Raw genomic sequence first — 23022 nt, 5'->3', positions numbered from 1 at the left:
GTGGTAATGGAGATGGTCTGGGACAGAAAATCTTTGCAGGTGAAACTCTGCAGGATCACAGGACCTGCATCACGTCATGCTTACCTGCTCGCCCTGAGGCTGAGGATTCACAGCAGGAGAATGCAATTTGGAGGAGTGATGGTGAGGAAGGGGGGAGGCCTGTGCTGTGTTTTCAGATCTGAACATAGACATTCATAGATCTCCAGACTTGGAGAGGATTGTGTGACCAGTGTTTGGTGTACTGGCTTCCCAGGCAGACAGGGCGTTATGTTCTTGCTTTTTAAGCATGCATGGGGAGAGATTTTTATCAGTTTTGGGGCCCTTATAGGTGCTGACTTAAGGCAGTATTTAATCTGGTTACAATTTTTAGTAGATACAGATGTTCCTTCTAGTTAAGTTTGTTGCTTTGGTCCCCTTTGTGCCTGTAGCACAGTTGCTCCCCAAGTGCAGGAGTTATCCATGTCTAATTAAGTTTATCTTCTTAGTCAAGCTATCCAGATCATTCCTGCTTTCTCCATATGAGACACAAGTGGGGGTTCGCTTGCCAAATAAATTGTTTATGTGCAAGCTGGTATTTATCAAAGTATTATTCCATGTGGAAATCAGGTGGAATGCAGCCCTGCCTGGAAGCTCCGATTAAGTAAAAAATGTATCAGTATCAAATATCAAAAGAAAGATTAATGAAAAGAATGGTACAGATACATCCATCCTTACGGCATATTCGTCTGTAAATGGTGCATCTCATTTATTGCAACTTATCTAAACTCATTCATGTTTTTATTATTATAAATGCTCCTCTTCTTTGATGTCTGGTGGAAATAGGCACATTAGACGTTTAATGAAGCAGAATGTTTTTAGACAGGAAATCCACACTTGCTCTGTTCTCTGAAAAATGGGGATTTTAAGCAGGAGCTAAAAAAACCTCCTGTTGAAAAATAGTCCTCAAGAAGGGTTTTAGTCCTCTCCTGTAATTGGCTGCCCCTAGCACATGAGCAGGCACTCGCTGTTCAAGCTGGGTGCTGTGCAGAATAACAACTCCATCTGCGGCTTGTAATTGTGCAGAGATCAGGGTGCGTGTTTCCGTCAGCTCACATCACCCTCCTCACAGAGGTTGGTGACGCTGAGTTGGAGGTGACCTTGTCAGAAATACTCTTTTCGTATTTTTGGAACTAGTAGTTTATTATCATAGAGTCACACAAAAAAAGGGACTGGGGATATTCAGGGCTGTTGAGGTGCTTCCTTGAAGAGGTGCAGGGCGGAATCCTTTCAGATGAGCTTGCTTTAGCTGTGATTCAAGGGCTGGCACCTGAACGTGGTAGTTCACTGCCTGCTTCTGCAGCATCCCTGTGGTAGCTTTGCTGCTTCTCCTGAGTGAATTAATTCAGACTCTAATTGCGTCTGTATGCTATGGATATATACGGCAAGCTACCATATGGGTTGGTGGCTTACTGCGTTGCAGCTGAGTACCCGAGATGTCTCTCTTTCTGCGGGCAGTGAGCCAGTAACACGTACAAGGACGTGGTTCAGTTACTGCGTGGTTACACTGCAGGAGTCTGATTATGGTTGGAGTGTTTAATCTCATTTCGCAGGTGGGCCTAAATTGGTTGGGGCTGCCCTTTGTCACTTGGGATCCTGCTGAAGAGTTTCCCTCTGTAGAGTGAGGCTTCGCTTCTTCCCAGGCGTGTCTCAGGGCAAACGCTTCTCCTTCACTGCCCAGCATTTCCTCGTGCGAAGCTCAGCAGAACCAGCTATGAACGAACATAGAGCTAGGGCCTGGACTTGCATACTCTTGGATTTGCTCTGTCCTAAGGGCTTTTCTTGCTGGTGACTTTGGTATAGTTCAATCCGGACAGCCTGTCCTCCCCCTGATCCTCATGTTGTTCTAACAAAACAGAGTTTGAGGATGACATCCCAGGGTTTCTGTGTTCTCGTTCACAGGATGGCAGATTTCTGCAGAATGCCGTTCACGCCCAGCGTTAGCACTAGCTGATAGTGAAGTGAGGGAGGTAGGTCTCTGACGTGGCTGTTTACGGCCAGAGGCTCTCTGAAGTATTTCAGAGGACAAAATTCTTTTTCTTCATCCTCATGTTGTTTTGTTCTGACACATGTGCGTCGGACCTAGTGACTGATTGCCTATCATTAGAACACTGCAGGCTCTGAGCCCTGGTGATGGAGAACAGGACCACGAGATGGCAGCAGCTTAAAACAGAACCCAAGCTGTTTATAGTTGGACACCTTATTTTGTAGCTAGTTCCCTTCTGGCTTTTATCACTGCACCTCTTGTTTTTGCCCAGGAATGTAAATATTATCAGAAAAACCTAAGAGGAAATCCATCTTAAGCCTTACTAGTCTTTTAATATTTGAATGGAACAACATTTCCCTCTCCAAACACTTTAAATCCTTGATCTCCGAGGCTAACTCTTAACCCATGGAATGATTTTCTTGTCAATCTACCTCTGTTTTCCATGAGGCTTAAGTTTGGTTGGTGTCACCTTCTTCCAGTTCTCTGGGTGCTATTGGATTTCTAATTCCTTGTGGCGTTTCTTCTTCCTCGTATTCTGCCTTGTCACCGTGATGCCCGGGGTCGCAGCTTTCACAGGTGTGGCTGTTCTGCTCCTGTGTTTTCATGGGCTGTGTGGACATACGACTTACGCGTTGTCCAGTAACATGTCATGTTTTTCACCATCTGTGCATCCCAGCTTATTGGCAAAACGCTGCTGTGAATCCATACAAAGTAAACTGAGATCACATAACAAGCTGATCAGCAAAGGCGCCAAGTGTGTGGAATATAGTTGCTCTTGTGTTGTGCCTCTCTTTTTGCCTTTAGCGTTTAATAACACGCAGCAAGAAGGGAATCTATCGAGCCCTGGCAACTGGAGGAGACGAGGTTCCTCTTGATTTAGTCACAATCCCCTCCAGCAGCATCGAGTTTTGGACTAGACTGAAAACCCATTGATTTGTATCGCGGTGTTTTCTTTCTCTCCTGCTGCGACTGCAGGCCCTGTAGGTTCCTGCTCTGCCAACCAGAACTTCAGGTGTACGTTTGGGCTTCCTGGATGGCCTTATGGAGGAAGAATTTTCTTCTTTCTCCTGCTGTTTATATTCTTCTTTCTCCTGCTACTGGCAAGCTGCATGTTGCTCTGGGACCAGGTCTGAGGTATGAGCCTGTTCAGGAACGGAGGCTGCTTTTACCTCCTGGCCTGTCCTCTGCTGTGTACTTTGCAGGAATTTTATTCCTCTTTGTCTGTGTAATAAAGCTGAGAAATGAACCCCTTGCTGAGAAGCTGTTGGTGGTCCTCTGAGTCCCAACAGGATTCTGTGGGAAGCAGAGTCTGGGACGTGGGACTTTTCTTGTCCAGCTGGGGGTGGAACACCACCTTTTCCTCAGGCACAGGAGAGCTTTTGTCTCTTGGGGAAACTTGGACTTCTCACGGCTCTATTTTTTTCCCTCTTCAGCTGATGTTTTATATAGTACAAAGAGTGAACCGCTGCTCCCAGGTGAGTTTGAGGTTCCTGCTCATGAGAGTTGTAAGGACTGGAGAATTCACACCGCAGTGTGGAGCTGAATCCTGCTGGGAGCCGTGGGCTGTGCACCATGTCAGCAGCCTGGGGCTGCCTCCAGGACACCCTGGCTGCCTCACTGGTCGCAGCATTTCTCTTCTTTTCAGCCTGGGTGTTGCAGTGAGGGCTGTATCCTGGTGCTGCTTCTGTGTGTAGGTTGTGGTGTGGTTTTTAAATCTGTTTGTGGTGCTAGTGGAGCTCATGTTTCCTTCTGGGAGAGACCTCACGGTGTTGGTAGGCATCAGTAGGTGCGATTGTCGACCCAGCGTTGCGTGTATTACAGTCAGTGAGAGCACTGCTTAGGGGCTAATGAAGTCGAGTGGCTTCACACTGGGGCTTTTTATAGGGTGCTCCTGCCATTTACCTGAGGCTACTTGGGAGGGAGAGTAACAGTTTTTGCAGAGAAGCCAGACAGCTGGAGGTAGCAAGCTGGAAATGTAATAGGGCTGGGTTGCAGAGGAGAATGTATAAAACGGTGCTTTTCTCTTCCTTTTGGATGCCCTCACTCTGGCAGAGATGCAACACGTATAATAATGCACGAATTTCCATGACTGCACTGAGTCTGTCCTCACAGACCCCTCATTTATAAAGCCTAATTGACAAACTCATCCATCAGAGCTTGTCTCCTTCCAATTGCTGCTGCCAGTATGTCTAGTTTCCAAAGTCTAAGGCTTGCTGAATAGATCATTCCAGGATTTCTGATATCAACTAGGGTGCTGAGGAATTTTTCGATGTGTGCCTAGATGTTCTGATTTCAATCAGAACAGACACTTCTAGCTGTTGACAAGCACCATTTGTCACAAAACTCTGCAGCTATGATGTTTTGTTACCCCCCAGTTCTCCCTCCTTTCAGGGCTAATTGAAATTTTTGTTGATGTTTGGGTGGTAAATCCCTTCTAAGGAGGCTGCTTGGTTGAGAGAGACCCCTGTTTGCCACTGGATGGTGCCAGTGAGAACCTCTGCAAGGAAAATTGCAAAAGGACTTACCAAAAAAAAACTGCAAAAGAAACATTTCTGGTATGTGATAGGTGCTTGGTCCTAGGGCGGCTGGGGTCAGACCCCAGTGCTTTCTGGAAGAGGCTGAGGGGTCTGCAGATCCTCAGTGGCTTCCTGCAGAGCTTGTTTCCTGCACTAGGATGCTCGACTGCACCAAAGAGAAACCCTTTGTATTGAAGGCATCCTTGAGCACCTTCTTACCCACCCACCATAAGAGGTTCAACAGCTGGGGGAGCAAGGCTTCCTGTCTTACAGCTGACACATCCTGATCTTGCAAGGACCAGAGAGCAGGAGCGGTGTTTTAGCCTGCTACCAAGTAGTGTTTTTCTGCAGTGCTTTGTACGAGCAGGGAAGTGCAGAAACCAGTTAGGGCAAGCACGCCATGGGAAACATATCACTTTGCCTTCCCTGCCATCGTCACCTCCAGAAAAATTCATCCCACTTGCGAAACGCAAGCAGGAGGTCTTCCCCACCCCCCCCCAGGCAATTTCTGGCTCCCTGGTCAGGAGCTGATTACTTACCCAGCAATGCGTTTCCAGAGTTTTAGGCACTGAAGTACAGCGAGCTGGAACAAAAGCGGTGGAAGACGAATGACTTCCTGAGAGCCTTGTCACGATTAAAGCTGGACAGGCGAGCTGTTCCTTCCCAAGACTATGCAGAGACTGGAGGTGTGCTGGTCTCCCCGATGTAATGCTCTACGCACATTACGTGCATTGACTGTGAGATGTTCATAAAGGCTCTCTGACTTGCCTGCTTGGGCCATTTGAATTGTTCTTAGACCATTTCTAGGGATTCCAAGTTAAGGGGGGCTTCTAGAATATGGACAGAAGAAGTGGCCCTGTGCTCGGAGGAGAGAGCTTCTCTACATTGGTACTTGTGAGGGACCTTTCGGGCATGCTGTAGCATCCATGGCTGGGAACACGAGTGGCCCTGTGAGATACGCTTCCATGCAGATGCTCCGAATATCCCATCTGGGAAGCTGTGCTTAATGGCATGGACATACCGTGCACGTTCGGCATGCTGCTGGAAAATGTCAGCACCTCTGTCTGTCCTCAAAAACATCTCGTGGTGGTGCCTGGCTTTCTCGAGGACGGGAGCCTCCAGCGAGGTGGGGAAGGCTGCCTTTCCTCGGAATCTTTTCAGAGCCCCTTGATTTTTCTTCCTTTCCTTCCTTTCCTCCTCACTTTAACAGAGTAGTGAGCTGAAGGTTCCTGCTAGGCAGCAGAATGTTGTATTTCATTAACTACATTACACACTTGGTTTAATTTCCAATTAGCCCGGGCTGCTAGTGAAATAATCTGATTGCTAGGGCTGATCGGTGTTCTAGGGCTGCCGAGCTTCCCTCCTGCCCCCCAAAGCCCCTGCGAAGCTTTTCCGTGTGGGTTGATAGGCAGACACTCAGGTTTTCACCCACCCCCTTTCCTCCTTGTCGATGTGTTTGATGCCATTTGCTCTGAGCTAAAGGTTTGAGCTGCCAGAAGGAAGAGCTGGCAAACGAGTGCTCCTACCTCTGCAGCGCTGCGCGAGGTCGGATCCGGTCTCTTGGGCCGCGGAGGGGGGAGTTGTCTGTACGTGGGCTTAAAAAGTTGGGTTCTCGCTGAAACTGTAATGCAGTTTTAAGTGCAGGCTTTATTTTTTAATAAGAGCCTGCGAGATTTAGTTATCCTGCTCCCAGTGACACTGCTCCGAGAGTCTAAGTTTGTTGGGAAATTGGAGCCAAGAAGCAGGTCGATTGTCATTCGGCTCAGCTGCGCTCCGAAGGGATGGTGCTGTGACTGCATCTGAATAATGCTGAAATGTACCCGGGGTGGATTGATATAAATCAGCAAGCCAGGGAGCTCTGATGGTGATTGTTATTACTATTTAATCTTCAATCTGTTCTGCATTTGTGCTTTCTGGTTATTTTTTAGTCTGGTTCTTATTGAAAGACTGTATTTGTAGTTGTGAGTCAGGTGAGGCGTTCTGCCATGCACATCCTTGTATACGTGGTCTTATTTCAGCTTTTATAAGACACAGCTTATTTGTCCTTTTTTTTTTACATTTTATTATTTTCTAAAACAGTGCTTTTCAGTGTTTTTACTCCATTAATCTTTCCCCCAGACTTGTTACGCATTTGGATAAAAGATTACAGTTAACTTACAAGCTTTAGCTTTTAAAAACTATGATTTCTGTTTATTAATTGTTTCGGGCCCCACTTCTGTGACTAGTGGCCTGTTTTTTCATGACTTCTGAGCACTAGAACACTACACTAGATGTTAGGTTGTCCTTTTAGTTTGCTTCCAATCTGTGAAATAAGTCCTCTAGCTCTCAGCTGGCTTCTCATCAAACTGAACTCGTTGCACGTTTTGAAAAGCAGAGGGTGCCCTGCAAGGAGCTTAGGGCTGGCTCTTTCTCCTCAGCCAAGGTATGGCGTTTGCTGTGAAACATCTCCAGTTCAGTGATCTGACTCTTAACTTTGTTGTTCTATACCAAATGTAGAGCTTCAGCTTTATTTATAATTTGTCCCTCAGTATCATCATCTTTGCTACTTATTTTCAAGGTGTCAGCCTTGAAAACCTATTTTTCAACTGTCACGTAGCTTGTTTTATCACCTTCTACTTTGCACTTGCTGTTCGGTGCAGCTGGACTTCATTATCTCGTGTTGCTGTGCTCAGGAAGGAGTATCAGCAGAGCTGAAGACTTAAATCTACAGCTTCAAGGCTGAACCTTTCTTTGGCTAAGTCCCACTGAAGTTGGTGGGGTGCTGGTAATATTGCTACTCAGAGCAACACTTCGTTCTGAATATTTCCAGTAACATATACGTGATTGCCAGAGCATACCAGCTAGTTCACCAGGTGATTTAATTCTTGTAATTCACAAAGCCAGCGGCAGTGCCAGTGAGGAGAGGTGAGCGTGCCTACTTGAACCAGTGTTTATGTTGGACCGCTTCCTGAAATCTGTTTTCGTTTCAGCTGTGCTATGGCTGTGTAAAAAGCCTTGAAGATGCTAATTATTTTTGTTGGCATACCATAACATATCAATATGTTCAGTGTGAATCGCCAGCAAATTTGTTGTTTTTTTTTTTTTTTAATCAGCGTTGCTTAAAGTTGGTTGAAGATATTCCCCGTCCCCTTTCCACTCCTCTTCAGGTTCATTATCTTGTCACCACGCTGACAGCAGCACTGCCCTGCTAAGGTAGAAGGTGACGACAGCTGTGGTTGTGGACTATGAGACTATCTGCCAGCCAGTCTGGCAGAACTGAGCTGCCACCAAATGTTTCAGTCCCTCCCAGTCCTTTTTCTAGCACGCTTTAAGGTGCAGCCTGGGGTCTTCTTGGGCATCTTGCTGCCTGATGCTCCTTCTTATGGATGCTTTTACTGAAAATCTGACATACTTGATCCAGTGGGTTGCCGTTTAGTGTCCCATCCTCAGCTGGATTTGGATACTTGCATTCATGCTGCCCTGCTAGTTCCTGAAAAGAGCCCCAAAAATCCTAAAAGCAGGACATTGTTCGCAGCCAGGTCTCTGGGTTGGGGTCCCTGCTGGGCAGGTGACCACAGCAGTAGCATTTCTGTGCAGCCTGTGCCCGTGGCAAACCCCAAAGGACAGACTTGGCTTAACCTGCAAGGAAGGAGACAAGTGCAGCTGCTTTGACTTGTACTTGCTCCAGGGCTTGGGATATCCACAAGGCCTAATTACTGCAATGAGGTTGGTGCTTGGCTGCTTGAGTTCATTCGCCGAAGCGCAGCCCTCTGCCTTAGTGCAGCTGGCAGGTAGCTTTCTGCAGTGCTTTCATTCTGTCCCCTCCTTTTTTTTTTTTTTCCCTAAGTCCTCATTTCGTTTTATAAGTGCTTTTTCGTAATGGTTTTGAATTTTTAAGTTGCTTTTATGGTTTGTTTTCACTTGCAAATTTCTGAAGTTTAATGAAATTAAAGCTGTCTCCTCAGTTTTATGCTGCGTCACATTAACCATTCAGGAATTAGGCAAATTAAATAATGGGAATATCTTAATAAGTAACAGCAGCATATCTTAATAAGTAACTCATTAAAACAGCACAGGAAGACAGCAGTTCTGATTGCTAATGATTTTGGTGACAGAAGGCTCATTCAGCTAATGAAATTCATAAAATCTTGGATCAGAATCCTATCTGTGACCTCTAGGTGTGAAATGCAAAACAATCAACATTGCTGTGCTTGCGCGATGACTTTGGAATAGATTCGCTTAACGACAAGCAGCGATGGGAACAATGCAGACTTCTCTGGTCACACTGTTCTTGTGTCGTGTGCTGCATCAAAAACCTCTTCAGTCATCCGAGAAACACGGGATTTTTAATAACATCTCTTAGCCTTAATTCCATGGAAAATCTTACAGGACTTCATCTGAGCAGGTTTGCCTTTTGAGTTGGCGATGACATGATATACACTGTAGAATATCCTGACAATGCCTCTTCATTGGGTATATCCGTTCTGTGTGTCAAACTCGGGTTTAAATCCCTGTTCTAGTTAAACAAATGAAATGTTTGTTCTTGAAAGGAACAAATAGAAAAATCTATTTTTGTGTATAAATTCTGCAGCCCTTCTATTTTAAAGGTCTTCGCGTGACATCTGTTAAAATAACTGTGGAGCTTGAGCATGGAAATAGGAATCAGAAGCATGTATTGCTTCTCATTCTTGTCAGACTGGACCCTTGACCTCAAGGAAGCACATTCCTTTAATCCATACGGAGAATAGGGAAGACTTTATATTGTCTTAATGCAGCAAGAATGTTTTCAGCGCTGAGTTGTGCTGGAGTGCCTGCTTTAACAGGACTCCATAAAGTGCCTAGCAGCCTGTTGGGTACTATGGAGACTATTTGGAATTGAAATATGCCTTATTACAAATATAATGGGAGCTGGCCATCTCAGGGAAATTGTGGGTTTGCTTTCAAATGGAGTGACCTGGCAGAATTGCTACAGAGCTAAAGTCCACCTGGCACCTGCCATCTCTTATAGGGGAGATGGTTCTCGTTTCTAGGATTGCGTTAAGCTGTGTGTCACAGGGCTGCCAAGGGGAAATCAGGCAAGAGGCATCCCTCCCTGAATGAGTACGGTAATGAAAGGTTTTGCGACCTTGGCTATGTCAGTTGAGTTGGTGGAAGTGGGGGGAGATAAACCTTCTAAGATGGAAGCCTGGAGCCTGTAGGAAGGTGAGATGTTCTGCTCCATCCGTGTGGGCACTCTAATGCCATCTCTAGCTCCTTCTGCTGCGATGTCTCCTGTGAAGTCGTGGTCCCAGGTCTCCATTCTGTCCAGAGACAGACAGCTTTATCTTTTGTCTGTCGTAGACAAAACCACTTTCAGGTTGTAACTTCTCTAGCAAAATGCTCTTTACACCTGTGCTGACTGTCCATGTTTCCTGTGTTTGTCAGCAGCCCCCTCCTGCTGTGCTGCTATTCTTTCACTTCTTCCCCAAGAGACTTCAGACTTGGCAAAGAGTAAGGTTACAGTCGAGCTGTGGGCTCTCCAAGTTTTTAGAGGTTGTACTAGGTCCCTGAAGGCTCTAGTGACTGACATGGTGGCTGCTGCGAGCAAGCATCAGGATCTCTGCGTTTTCCATGTGAAACCCATGCTAAGCTCAAGCTAATCCCCATCAAAGCCGCTGAAGACGTGCTAGCAGGGAATGCATCTCCTTGTCTCCTCTCCTCCCAGGTGGTAGCGAACGCCGTCGCTGCTTTGTCGGAAATCAGCGAATCGCATCCCAACAGCAACCTGCTGGATCTGAACCCTCAGAACATTAACAAGCTGCTGACAGCTTTAAATGAGTGCACAGAGTGGGGCCAGATCTTCATCCTGGACTGCCTGTCTAACTACAACCCCAAGGATGATCGCGAAGCTCAGAGGTATGTTTGATCCCGCTCTTTGCGCGGGCCACCTGGGGTTGTTTGGTAGAAGAGCACTTGCAGACTTCTGGCAGTGTCACCTCTCTGAAAAGGGCTTGTGTTAACAGGGTCTCTGTGTTCAGGTCTGTAGCAGCACAAATAAGACTTGAAGTACAAGAAGTTTAAGAGGGAGGCAAGCTTGGGGAATTTGGGCTGGTGGTGGAAACCTGCCTCTTCCCTTTGCAGAACCAATTTCTCTTTGTTAGCTGCTTTTCCTTCCCTTCCTTTAAAAGGCATTGAAATTGACCCTACTAAGAAAGCATCAGCCCGAGACCAATGCTATAACAATGTTAATAACCCGTCTGGAAGCGCTGTTTGCAGGGTTTCCTATGCTAAAGCAGATCTTTCAAATCTGTTTTTTGCTAATTTGAGAGGCAAAAAGCCCTTAGGTTTGGGGGCTTCCATAGTACTGCAGGTCTGAGGCTATTTTTTTTCCAGCTAAAAGCTAGTCTGTGATAAAACTAAAGGTAAATTTAAAAAAAATACTTATCACTCCAAATTCTCCCTTGTGCTTCTACTTCTAGTTTTAATGACTAAAGCTAAATACGGAGACCTTAGGTTTACCCAGTGTTAATCACACACTTCATGCCTACTCCTGATCTGTCCCCAGAATCACAAAAAATCAGATTTTGTACCCAAGAAAACAAGGAACAAGCAAGGAAAGTTACTTGGAATAGGGGAATTCTCAGACTTGATTTCATATAAAATGTGGGGTGGAGGGGAAGAAAGGGGCACAAGACCACATGAAAAATTTGGTCGGGCCTTCTGTGATTCTCTGGGTTTCTTTGCTAACTCTGCTTTTTTGAGGCAGAACAGATAATCCACTTTTAAAAAAAAAAGGCCTGCCAGTAGCCTTGCTGATTTTTCCACCTCCCTCCCCCTTGTACTCTAAGCGGCTGTGCCAGAAAGCAGATATTAATGAGTGCTAGAAACCTGCAGAGATCTCCGGGGTGCCAGGCTAGTATTATCCCAGCTTTGTCAGAAAGGGACCACTAGTCTGAACAGCTGTGAACATGTCCCAGTTCCTCATCCTTAATTCCGCTACAGTGGAGTATAAAACTGGATGGGCAGTAACGACTTCTCCTCCTTTCTGTGGAGTTTGACTCCTAGAGCCTGTCTTATTCCAGATAGGAGAACGGCAGCACCTGCTTTTTTATAGTGTTCTCGTTTACAGCACAGCCGGTGCCACTGCCTCTGCGCGTGGAGAAACTGAGGCACGGAGCAAGCAAGCAACTTTGGCTTGCCAGACCTCGAGCAGTGGCAGCTGGGGATGGCCTCTGGTTCTGATTTCCAGCCTCTTGTGCTCTTCCCTTAGCCCTGCTGCTTCCTTTCCAGAGCAGCTGAAAGCAAATCTTTCCGAGAAAGAAACTTTAGGGAGGCACAGATGGGAAGAAGATTGTTCTGGGTTAGCAATATGCAGGAGGGGGTGGGAAGAAACTTGACAGATGCTGTAAGAAAGACCATATGAACCCAAACTTCCTTTCTGCTTGGCTTGGGTTGTTTAGGATGCTGTTGACTATAGGATCCGCTTAGGCAAGTAGTGAAGCTGAGACTTGGGAGGATATTTAGGTCACTCTTTGCCTATATCTTCAGAGCAACGGAAATCTTTTTTTTTTTTTTTTGCAGAAACAAATGGCTGAAATGACAGCAACCTCCCCCCAAGGAAGCCAGAAGCGTGTATCACCTCTGAGTGATTCTATGGGGGCTGAAGTGTTTTTTCTGGTAGCGGTTCTGTTAAAGTTGTGTTTGTAAGTGACAGACAAGATCACAGAAATAGGAAAGAATACCATGAGGCGAAGGAAGAGAAAGCTAATAACTGAACACGCATTGGGACTGTAGTGCTGAGAACTGGAAGAGTTTCTGAGCTAGCTGTAGCAGGAGACAAACCTGGAGCTGTGAAAGGAGTTGTTCTTGTTTGCTTCCTGCTGTGTCCAGGAAAGCAAGACTGCCTGTTCTTGGTAAACAAAACCGAGTCAAAGAACGGTCTGAGGAAGCTGTCTTCAGCCATGCGCGATCTCCTGAGTTCAGATAAGATCTGAAATATTTGACATTTCTGAAATAAATGCGAACCCTTTCTTACTCCTCTATTTCCAGTATTTGTGAACGGGTGACCCCTCGGCTGTCTCACGCCAACTCGGCAGTGGTACTGTCAGCAGTGAAAGTTTTGATGAAGTTCCTGGAACTTCTGCCCAAGGACTCCGACTACTACAACATGCTGCTTAAGAAACTTGCCCCTCCGCTGGTTACCCTGCTGTCTGGAGAGCCTGAAGTTCAGTATGTTGCCCTGAGGAACATCAACTTGATTGTGCAAAAAAGGTAAAACCTTGAAGGAGTGTTATTCCTGGGTGTGTTATCTCAGACCTTCAGGTATTTCCACGTACACAGAACTGCATTTAATCCAGGTTCAGCCCCTTCAAGGGATGGATTAAGCAGTCTTGTGACTCTGGTAGCTTACATAAGTTGTCTTTACAGCGCACTCGTGATACCAGTGTCATACAGTGCTTTTTTACCTGCCTCTCTCTTCGCTGCCTTTTTAAGCGCAGCGAGAAGTGTCCTCCTACAACACTGTAAATCAGATTGCATAGAGGGAGGAGGGTGTAACTGCAGAGGTTGTAGTGACCTGTAGAAACTCAACATCCTTTATGCTATTTGCTCTTGAGCACAAAACCAGACTGGTGATATAATGATGTACAGTGGGTTGTTTTTTTAACCAGTTTACTTGCATTCACGTGCCTGGGTACTGTTGGTCCCTACTGGAAAGGTGGGATGACACCTTTTTACCTTTAACTTTTTACCTATTTTTTTTCCTATTTTTTTACCCGATTGCATTTACGGAAGAGTTACTGTGCAATGGGACTGGTATCTGGTATCTTCTAGGTGAAAGCAAAAAATGAGTTTGTCAGTCAGTGGGTTCTGCATTGAGATAAGGGTGTTACACTTTCATTGAAAACAGTGATGTTCACTGACTGTCAGACGTGCTTGGCTCAGCAATTCAAATGGAGGTGGAGACATAGATATGGTTAGATAGACTTAGATACTGTATTTTGTATTTAAACAATTGTTTTCTCTAGCCTACTGACTTCCTTCATATTATTGTTCTCATGTTTGGTGCGTGTCTCAGACACAAAATAGCACCATTCTGCTTTTCAGTGAAAGTTCGGGTAGATTTCTAAACTGAAGGTACCTTTAATTAGGATAGAGCCCACTGTTTGTACCAGTCTTGGGTGAAACAACATTATGTTTCCTTCAGGCCTGAAATCCTGAAGCAGGAAATCAAGGTGTTCTTCGTGAAGTACAACGACCCCATCTATGTCAAGCTGGAGAAACTGGACATCATGATCCGCCTGGCTTCTCAAGCGAACATTGCCCAGGTCAGCTAAACAAGTTCTAATGGATCCTGCATGTGTTCTGGGGAAGGTCCTTGGGAGAGGATGTGTGCAGCTATTGCCAGTGTCCTGGCTGTTAGACATCACTATCCCTGTGCTCTTTGCAGCTGCTTAATGGAAAGGATTGCCTAAATTATGGAGTTGCCTCCATAATGTAACTGGAGGTACCAGGAGTCGTGACAATTAGGCAGATCATCTCAGAGATTACATTTCCAGGAGAGCTGATGTCTCCTGTCAAATGAGTCACTGCTAGAGCTGAGGTTAGAATGAGAGGCTTGTTTCAAGTGAGAGAGGTGTGCCTGTAATGGAGGCATTCAAAAAGGTCAAACATTACTGAAGTGTGAATTTCAAGTGTGTTAGTTAAATTATTACACCATTGTACAGGCATTCTTCAGAGCTACAATAACCTTTATTTTAACTTAACTTGCTTCCAGGGTGGAAACTTTCCAAAGCTAGAGCTAAACTAAGTTGAGACCACTTTACAGTATAGATTCTTTTGGTTTTAATGTAGTTTAATTCAAATTCTGAAAAGAAAGGAAGCGTTCTCAAATGCCGCCCTGGTCACAAGGCCTTATGTTAATGCAGAATGAGTAATGCATCTGGCTAATGCTCTTACTGTCCTATCATAATTGTCAAAAAGCAACTTCATTTAATGTGACGTTTTTAAGCAGCTCCCTTCAGCTCTCTCGTCTGTTCTTTGGGATTTTTTTGTTTGTTTGTCTTGTTTGTTTTGGAACAGAGCAAGGTAATTCATGCCCCTTTTGTGATGGGTACATGGAAAACATTTTAAAAATCAGTTTCCATGAGAATGTATTCAGAATTTTCTATGTATTCTTGGTAGGCTCCATACCAATTTTAATGCATAATGTTTAGATAATGCAAGTTCTTTGGATGAAAGGCAGTCGTGCCTGGGGGACACAGTCTGGAACCGGGATCTGCAGATTAATAAATAAATCCTTACCTGGTTCTAAAGAGGCATTCCTAAAAACAAACTAAGCTTTGTCAGAAGTATGCACTGAAATGAGACCCACTGAGAACAGGCTTCCACTCTCTTCCTCCCCGTGCAGCTTGTCAAGACGCGTAATCTGCATGCCTGCTCTAAACCAAGGCAGCACAGTGCTTGTGTCTGAGGTGCTCAGACTCGAGCAGCATTTGGAAGGCATAAACTACCAAACCTGGGTACTAAGTACTGTGCAGTGTAGATCATCTAAGGCAATAATAAAACTTCAAAACACAGATGTCCCGTCTACTCCTTGTAGATTTATTTGTCTGCAGTCTGGCCCTTCAAGGCCTCTTTATCTTGTCATTGTTCTGAGGAATTGGCATTCACTATAGATTTTTCAAACAACTGTCTTGCTTTGTGCTGTTCAGTTCTCCCTTGCAATCTATTGGTGACATCGACGTGAAATCCCTGATGTCATGTGTGAGAAACTGAAACATGAGATTCTGAGAAGGGTATAAATTGCATAGGGTCTTTTTTGTAATCATTTTTTAAAGTGATTTTATTTAAGATGAAGTGGCTTTTTATTTAGTGGTTTGTAAGATCCCAGTAGGTCTTGGTTTAAGCCCTTGTTCAGTTTCCATTAGCACCCCCCTCCCGGTAGAAGAAATCTTAATATGGGAAAAATCTTTACATCGTTTTTAATCTGTAGAGCTGTTTCAGGATGTCTTCGGATCTCCTTCTCCTCTTTCCTGATCCAGCAGGGATCCAGGGATTCACCTCAGCGCAGAAGAGGAGAGATCAGAAATTGTTGCTTAGAGCTTTGCATACAGTGGCTGTAGAACAAAAGTACAATAAACTGTACATAAAATCTATGTGCATGGATATGGTGAACCCTACTTCACTATAGCATCACCATAAGGAGGAGTTGTAATATTAAAGCTTGGCAGGGCTGATCTTGTCTCCAGCTTTTGGTCAGGGGATCTTCATGGAGCCATGTTTTGGCTTCAGCCAGCCTGAACCAAGTCTGGCTGCCTACTCCAAGCCATTTTTCCCCCCCAGTGGTGTTGGTTTCAGAGGTAGAAATCGATTACAAGCTTTGACTGTGTTTGCTTTGAATGCGTGTGGCTAGCTGTGGAAGAATTCATCCTGCTTGTGTTCTGTTGTTCAAGTGGCATCGCTTGTCGGGTGGGCGTTCTCCCAGTGTGACCCCGGCCTCACGTTGGTGTGCTTGCTTTGCAGGTCCTGGCAGAGCTGAAGGAATATGCTACTGAGGTGGATGTTGACTTTGTTCGCAAGGCTGTCCGAGCAATCGGTCGCTGTGCCATCAAGGTTGAGGCAAGTACCTGAAACTTGAGGTTTTCCGTGCTTCTCAGACTCCAAAAACAATATTAGGCTTTTCCATCTCATTCCCATATTATGCAAAGTTTCTTTGCTCCTGTGCTGGTGACGGTGACCTGGATACATCATGCCCCAGCTGAACAGCTTAGCTGTGAGCTCTGGCTGAGTACGTTGCAAGAGGGTGGTGTGCTTCTCTCAGACATCAGCTTGCAGGCAGGGCCAGGCAGCAAAATCATTCTTGGTGGAATATTTTACTGTGTTGGCACCAGTGGAACAATGACCACTTATTCACGAGGTCCTCCTTTAACAGCTGTGGTCTGACCTTTTGAAGGGGGAAGGAAAAGAGATTGTGCAGAGGAACTCAGTACTACATGTTTTGTATCCCCCCTCCTCCCTTCAGCTGAACAGAGAGAGTTCAGCTAAGAGTTAGGGAGCCTGGGGTCACTTAAGAACAACTTGCACAAACGTGGACTCACTCCATCTGCTTATCTAGTTTTGAAGGTCCATGTAGCCTGTGGCTTCATTTGGGGTGTGCTCTCTTCAGCCTAGCTGCTTATGCAAATACATTCCCAAGAACCCTTGTAGTTATCCAAAACAACAGTTTGAAATGTCCTCTGCCAGTTGAACATCCACCAAATGCTCGTAATAGAACAGCTTTTAATTTGTTAAACTCCCCGCAAATAAATCCAGTGTGCCTGACAGGAGCTCAGAGAGGCTGCAAAGCGAGAGAGATGACTTATGCTGTGGTGTTGATACTTTTCAGTAAACTGATAAACGAGTGTAAAATGTCACATAAGTGGTCTAATTTCAGCTGAGCTTATTTAGCTTTTGCTAAAGTGTATTCCCATGAGCACTGACTGGCAGCAGATTTAAATAACCTAATCATGCCTGGCTGAGTACAGTGTCAGTGCACAGGTTTCCCTTGTTTCAGCTAAACCACTGTAAGTCTGCACAAAGAGGGCACCAACTTTGTCCTCTTGAGAGAAATGACAGCCTCTTCCTGCGCAGCTTCCTCTTCCCTCCTTTGGCTTGTAAAGGCTTATCGCTGCAGTGGGCTTCCTTTTAAGTGGGGCCAACAGAGCAGGTGATCACTGCCTCTGTGTCAAGTCTGCGTTTCAAAATACAGAGTGCTCCCTCTATCCTGCCTGCAGGCAGGAGGCTGTCTGGGAGAAGCCACAGCAGTGACGGTAGGAAATGCTCTTGAGCATTAAAGAAGGCTACTGAGAAGTTAAAAGAAGCTGGTGGCAGCCCTTTTTGTTGAGGTCTTTGTACCGCGGAGCACAAGCTTGCTTTAGTGCCCAGCAGGGACTTCTCAGTAGGACTTGGCCCTGTGTCTGTCCTGGTTTCACATGACAGGTGGTGTGTTCTTGCAGCATCAAGATGGTTTAGAAGTTTTCACCCTTTCTCACCCTCATCTTCTACACTCTTCACTCCTATCCTGGATGCCATGCCAGAGTTGCATTCAGTGCACGCAGGGCTGATAATAATTCCCCAGCAAATTTGCAGTGACCCTGTAACTGTATAATTGAGAATCTCTCAAGTAGAGTTAACCTTGCTTTTTTTCAGCAGCGCTCCTTTGAAGACACTGCTGCTAAAGATGAGGTCTGTTTACTCCTCTGACAAGAGCCAAATTTGAGGGCAAATATAGAACAACTCATTACAGTGTCCTCATCTGTAGGTTAATCCCTGTCCCCAGCGCATCTGTGTTTACTAGAGGCTGTTTGTTCTGTGAGTTATGACTAATGGAAGAGCATTTTCACAGCCATCAGTGTCCAGGTTCCCAAGGCTTAGAAATCTGCTTTTTGACATAGGACGCAGCCGGCAGGAGCTGTTGATGAATGAGTGTTCACAGGGAACCTCAGCTCTGCCTTCAAGGATCCTACCTTTTGTCTAATTATCTCTCCTAGAAGAGTAAGACAGTAAAATAAATTTGTCTGCTGTGACTTGAGCCGTAGAGCAAATGTGGCAGTACCTTTGTTGTGCAGCAGTGCACAGTGCTAAGAGTAGCAGTGGTGCTCATTGCGGAAATGTAAGCAGTACGCATGCTGAATAGCAGGGTTGGTGGATTTTGTCCAGATTTAAGTTGTCATATGGGTTTGGGGGATGTCGGATTGTTTTGCAAGGATAGACTAGCTAGGGTCAAAGTTAGCTTGGGTGCGTCTGCAGCAAACTGTGTGGTTTAGCATAGGGTGAAGGTATCTGTGGGGTATCTGTGGGTTGTCTGTTGGTTTGTTCCACGGGCAGCAGTAGATGAAGAAGCCATCTGCCTCTTAGATTGTAAGGAAACAAAGCCCTGCTCCTGTTCCCCTCCGAGGAAAAGGAAATGACATGGATGTCGTAAGAACAGTGATTACTCTAGAGCAAAGGAGAAACAGCAGGCACCGTGTTAGAGGGGGATTTGTCTTGGTTCCAGGACATTCTGCTGGCAGACGAGCTCTTAGAAACCTTTGAGGCTTATGACTGAGTGTGGTAACTCAGTCATCTTGCAGACTTTCGTTTGGTTGCTACAGAACACCAAAGCAAGTTTGGCTGGATGGTTGTCCTTTCTCATGCCACCTCGAGAGCTGTTCTTTTGGGGGCACTCTTTCATCAGTTTGCAGAGCACTGCGGCCCCCGGGGACATCCACCTTCAAACAGCAATGTGTTTACAAAGGATGGGGTGAGCTGAGATGTGTTTTGTTGCAGGGACTTGAGGACTGCTGTACTGAGCATGTGCCCACGTGATGGCTTGCTTTCCAAGGGACTCTTGGGCTCGAAATCAATACTGTGTATTTCAAAGTGGATGTTGTACTCTTCCTGGAAGAATCATGCTTCAAAGCATCTAAAGAAAAGAAAAATAAGCCTTAATTTGCTTTTCCTTGAAATCTTCATCTCTTGAAACTTTGCTGCTTGTAAGCTCTGAGAGGGCTGCATTTGCTTGAGCTGTAAACAGCAAACGATGCTGTAGATGCTGTAAAGAGGATTTGGCTTAGGACAGGTTTACCCCAGGTAAATCTTAAGGTCAGTTGATAAATTGCAAGAGATGAAATTACAAGCTCTGGAGCATCTAGCCTGTAAGGACTTCGAGTGAGGTTCTTGCTGCGAGTGACATTGGTCTGTGTTGAGCCAGGGCCCTTGGTCAGTCTCCAGGAAACCGAAGAGTCATCCAGTTCACAGGCTCAAATTCCTCCTGATCAAGAGAAGAGATCAGAGCAGGATGTTGTTGGACTATCTTTTCACTGCCTCTGTAGCGGCATAGTGAGTACGAAGTCATGTTAAGGAGGGAGAGGTATTGTATCAAAACCAGAGGAGTTTAAATATTTTTATTTGGTGTGGATTTCAGGGGAGAGTCTCATGGTACCAGTTTGCAAAGATAGTGCAAATGCTGGTTTATAAAGTGCCTCCTTGGCTGATCCCCGTGCTGGCATTAGCACTGTTTGTGCTTGTAGGCTGTGTTTGTAAGATACCACTGCAACAGTCACGAGGGCAGGCAAATATCACAGTGAGGTTTTTAGTCTTTGCTTGTCCTAAATTTAGCTGTACAAGTCATCAGGTTTGTCCTTGAGATTTTTGCCCATTCTCAAAAAACTGATTCCTGCAACTTACTCAAATGCCATTTCATTCCTCTGCCTCCTGCCCAGCCTTCGAGAGCTGTAAAAGCGGAGGGGACTATTAGCTCACTTGAATTGAAAAATCCACCTACGATGCTATTGTTTGTGCCCTACGACATCTGTCTTGATCCTGAATGCTTTATGAATGTGCTGATGGTGACTGCCTAGGCAGTGTCATGAGCAGTCTGCTTCTCACATTAATCACCAGCTGTGTAATGAGGCTTCATATGTGCTCTGCTAATAGCCAAATCACTATCCTTATTTCTGACTCTCTAGTGCTGGAGTTTGTTGCTCCCGTGTTGTCCTGCCTCACTGCTATTTGGGAACAGACCTCCCTGAATTGTTTGCCTCTAACTCCAGTTCTTGTTCCTGGAGCATGCCAGCGACCAGTCCTTGTTATCCTACAGGGTCTGTAGCTGGGAATTAGGAACTTAGTGTGAAAGCTGCATTGGCAACAGCTGGATTTCTGTTTATGACTGTATTTTCACACATTGCTAGTGACCTCACCCCCAAGTCTCTCAGCCCTGATTGCCATGGCCTGGCCAAGTCCAAGAGAGCTTATACAGTGACATGTTTCACCTGCTAGCCAGCACGAGGGTGGTATAAGTAGTAATGCAGGCAATTTTCTTAATATCTCTTGCATGATCATCCAGCCATCTACTGGCACAGTTGCTTTCACCATTTTTATTTTATTTTTTGCAGGAGTTGGAGTCAGTTGGTCTCTCCGTTGTCTAGTATCCTAAATTCCCTGGTTAACAGACACTTGTTACCCTGCAGGGTTTTCTGGACACGTATCGAGTTGGTAGCTGGAGTGCTTTTATTTTTCCCCTCTTGGCCTTTCGTATCTTCATACATACCAGGTTCCTCAGCTTGTGCCGTGGCAGTAGTAGTTCTTCAACTTGTTTTAATTGTGGTGTTTGTGTTCTTCCCCCCAGCAATCTGCAGAGCGCTGTGTGAGCACACTGCTGGACCTCATCCAGACCAAGGTCAACTACGTGGTCCAGGAGGCCATCGTGGTAATCAGAGACATCTTCCGCAAGTACCCCAACAAGTAGGTGAAAGAACTGCAACGCTTTTGGAAGCTTTTGTCTGTTTTATCATCGCAGTACAGCAATGCAAACCCCAGTCCGAATAGCTTACCAGGCCACTGAAGCCAAGGTGGTTTTCTTTCTGAAAAGCAGTGTCCGTTCTGGTCCTAGCTGCTAGTGTGGCAGGATTCAGATGTCAGCTCCAGACAAGATACCAGCCTGACAGAATTAATTCAAGTGGAAAGCTTTTCCTTTGCCCAACTCTGTATGCATGCTAAGTATAAGACTTCATCAAAAGCAAGTAAAGATCTCGCAGAGGATGCCAGAAGGAAAATTTGACCAAGTTTGCAGCATTAGGCTTCTGTTTTCCCTCGTCTATTTTACAAGGATATTATATACAGTCTCCTGCAAATTCATGGCTTTCATGGTCTGAAATTCCAGGCAGATTGTGCTGAACAAAATGCTGCTGGCTTTCTCCATCAAGTGTTCTCTCTGGCTTGGGCAGTATTCGTCTTATTTTAAGCAGTTTGTGCAATAAAACACTGTCTCTTCAGCTACAAAATAGTGCAGTAGTGTCTTTCAGCAGAGACTTCATGATCACCTAAAAAGTAATGTGGGACATCTGCAGGTCTCTCTGGCAATTTCTGCTGTCAGTTAGAAGATAGATTGCGTGTTTATGACAGGGATACCCACGCACGGGGATCGGGGAAGCTAAATAACTAGTGTGGGGTATTGTCTGTTTTACAGCAAAGCCTTTGGGGAAGTGTAATATCCAATTTTAGAGTTGAAGTCTGAAGATGCTAGTGAGGCTGCAGGGTCGGGCACAGATTCATGGTTTGACCTATTTGGATAAAACAACCCTTTAGCAAAAATGAAAGGGAGGCAGTTTTGTCTTGAATTCCACATCTGGGTGGTCTTGCTGATTACAGAAACTGTGAAGCTCTTGAGGACCCTGTGAGATCTTAGCACTCAGCCTGGGGAAAGAAAAAGCCTAGGAATATTGTCAGTTGAGTGAAAATGCTGTTTATTTCATGTTGCATAGGAATACTAGACATTGTAATTCAGTGCAGGATTCTCTGCGGAATAATGTGGGCAGAGATGGAGTAACGCAAGTTGAATTCACCCTAGTAACCCACCTGTATTCTGATAAATTAGGTACGAAAGCATCATTGCCACCCTGTGTGAGAACCTAGATTCCCTGGATGAGCCAGATGCCAGAGCTGCCATGATCTGGATAGTGGGTGAATACGCAGAAAGGATTGACAATGCAGATGAGCTGTTGGAGAGTTTTCTGGAGGGCTTTCATGATGAAAGTACTCAGGTAAAAATTGTGTTATACATCTTGCCTGTAGTGTTTCATGCAGTGTGTCTGTGGGACGAACTGTAAATATTACTGTAGTAGTCAGAAATATCTCCCAATGAAAACTTCAATATTTAGCTAAAATAAAAATCTTGGGACTCTGCAGATTTGTTTTGTCTTATCTCCCAAACTTTTTTTTTTTTTGGTGGATGAATAAGACAGAACAGTAAGGCTTTCTGCATGTTGGATACTTCTTGAGGAATAGCCCTACTAGGGACGAGAATGTACAGAAGAATGGTGATGAAATGCATCAAAATATTACATAAATCTCAGTGTACTGATCAGGGACTTGTTTGCAAAAGTATTTTACAATGGGCAAGAGTCTGATTTTTCGTTATACTGGGTTTCCCTGGCAAAGAATAGTGTAATGCTGTTAGAAACTATGGGATGTGAATTTTATACTACTAAAGGATGTTGAGACCCAGGACACATTGCTAAAGCAAGGCTGACTCTAATCTCTCTCCTGTGTACCTTTCTCTTAGGTGCAGCTCACCCTGCTGACTGCTATAGTGAAGCTGTTCTTAAAAAAGCCTTCTGAGACCCAGGAGCTGGTTCAGCAGGTCCTCAGCCTGGCCACGCAGGTAAGCCAAGATGCACAGTGAACCAGAGTCCTCCCGACCCTGTGCTGGCAGGCAGTGTGCTGTGTCCCATCTGCTGGACTGATCAGCCTTGCTGGTAGATAGGGTTCAGGCATGTTTTCCTCTCTCCCGAAGAGAAGGGGGTTGACTCCATTAAGAGCTGCTCTGTGCCTGTTACCATGCCATCTGGTGTCTGCTCTCTACTTCTTAGCTCTTGCTTCATCCTAAATCCTTCCACATTCCCCCACCAAATTAAATGTTAGGCGCAGGGTGGGGTTTTGAAGAAACCAAAATGCCTTCTTCTTGAAAGGTGGCTTGCAATTAAAACATCTGCTGCTCTGACAGAG

General features: G+C 45.3%; 1 protein-coding gene across 4 annotated transcripts in view; it reads left to right on the top strand.

Annotated features, from left to right (window-relative positions):
* Positions 1–23022, top strand: part of AP2B1 (adaptor related protein complex 2 subunit beta 1) — an 80901-nt gene that overhangs the window by 16489 nt on the left and 41390 nt on the right. For all 4 annotated transcript variants that reach the window (XM_048067998.2, XM_066979702.1, XM_066979701.1 and 1 more), the window contains exons 6-12: positions 10223–10413; positions 12547–12768; positions 13703–13823; positions 16021–16116; positions 20645–20760; positions 21893–22058; positions 22580–22678. In XM_048067998.2, the coding sequence (XP_047923955.1) occupies positions 10223–10413; positions 12547–12768; positions 13703–13823; positions 16021–16116; positions 20645–20760; positions 21893–22058; positions 22580–22678 (1011 nt within the window). The remainder of the gene's footprint in view (positions 1–10222; positions 10414–12546; positions 12769–13702; positions 13824–16020; positions 16117–20644; positions 20761–21892; positions 22059–22579; positions 22679–23022) is intronic.

Source organism: Anser cygnoides, chromosome 18, assembly GCF_040182565.1.
Source record: "Anser cygnoides isolate HZ-2024a breed goose chromosome 18, Taihu_goose_T2T_genome, whole genome shotgun sequence".
Taxonomy (NCBI): domain Eukaryota; kingdom Metazoa; phylum Chordata; class Aves; order Anseriformes; family Anatidae; genus Anser; species Anser cygnoides.
The sequence above is the reverse complement of the archived record's forward strand: the minus strand, read 5'-3'. Positions and strand labels throughout refer to the sequence as shown.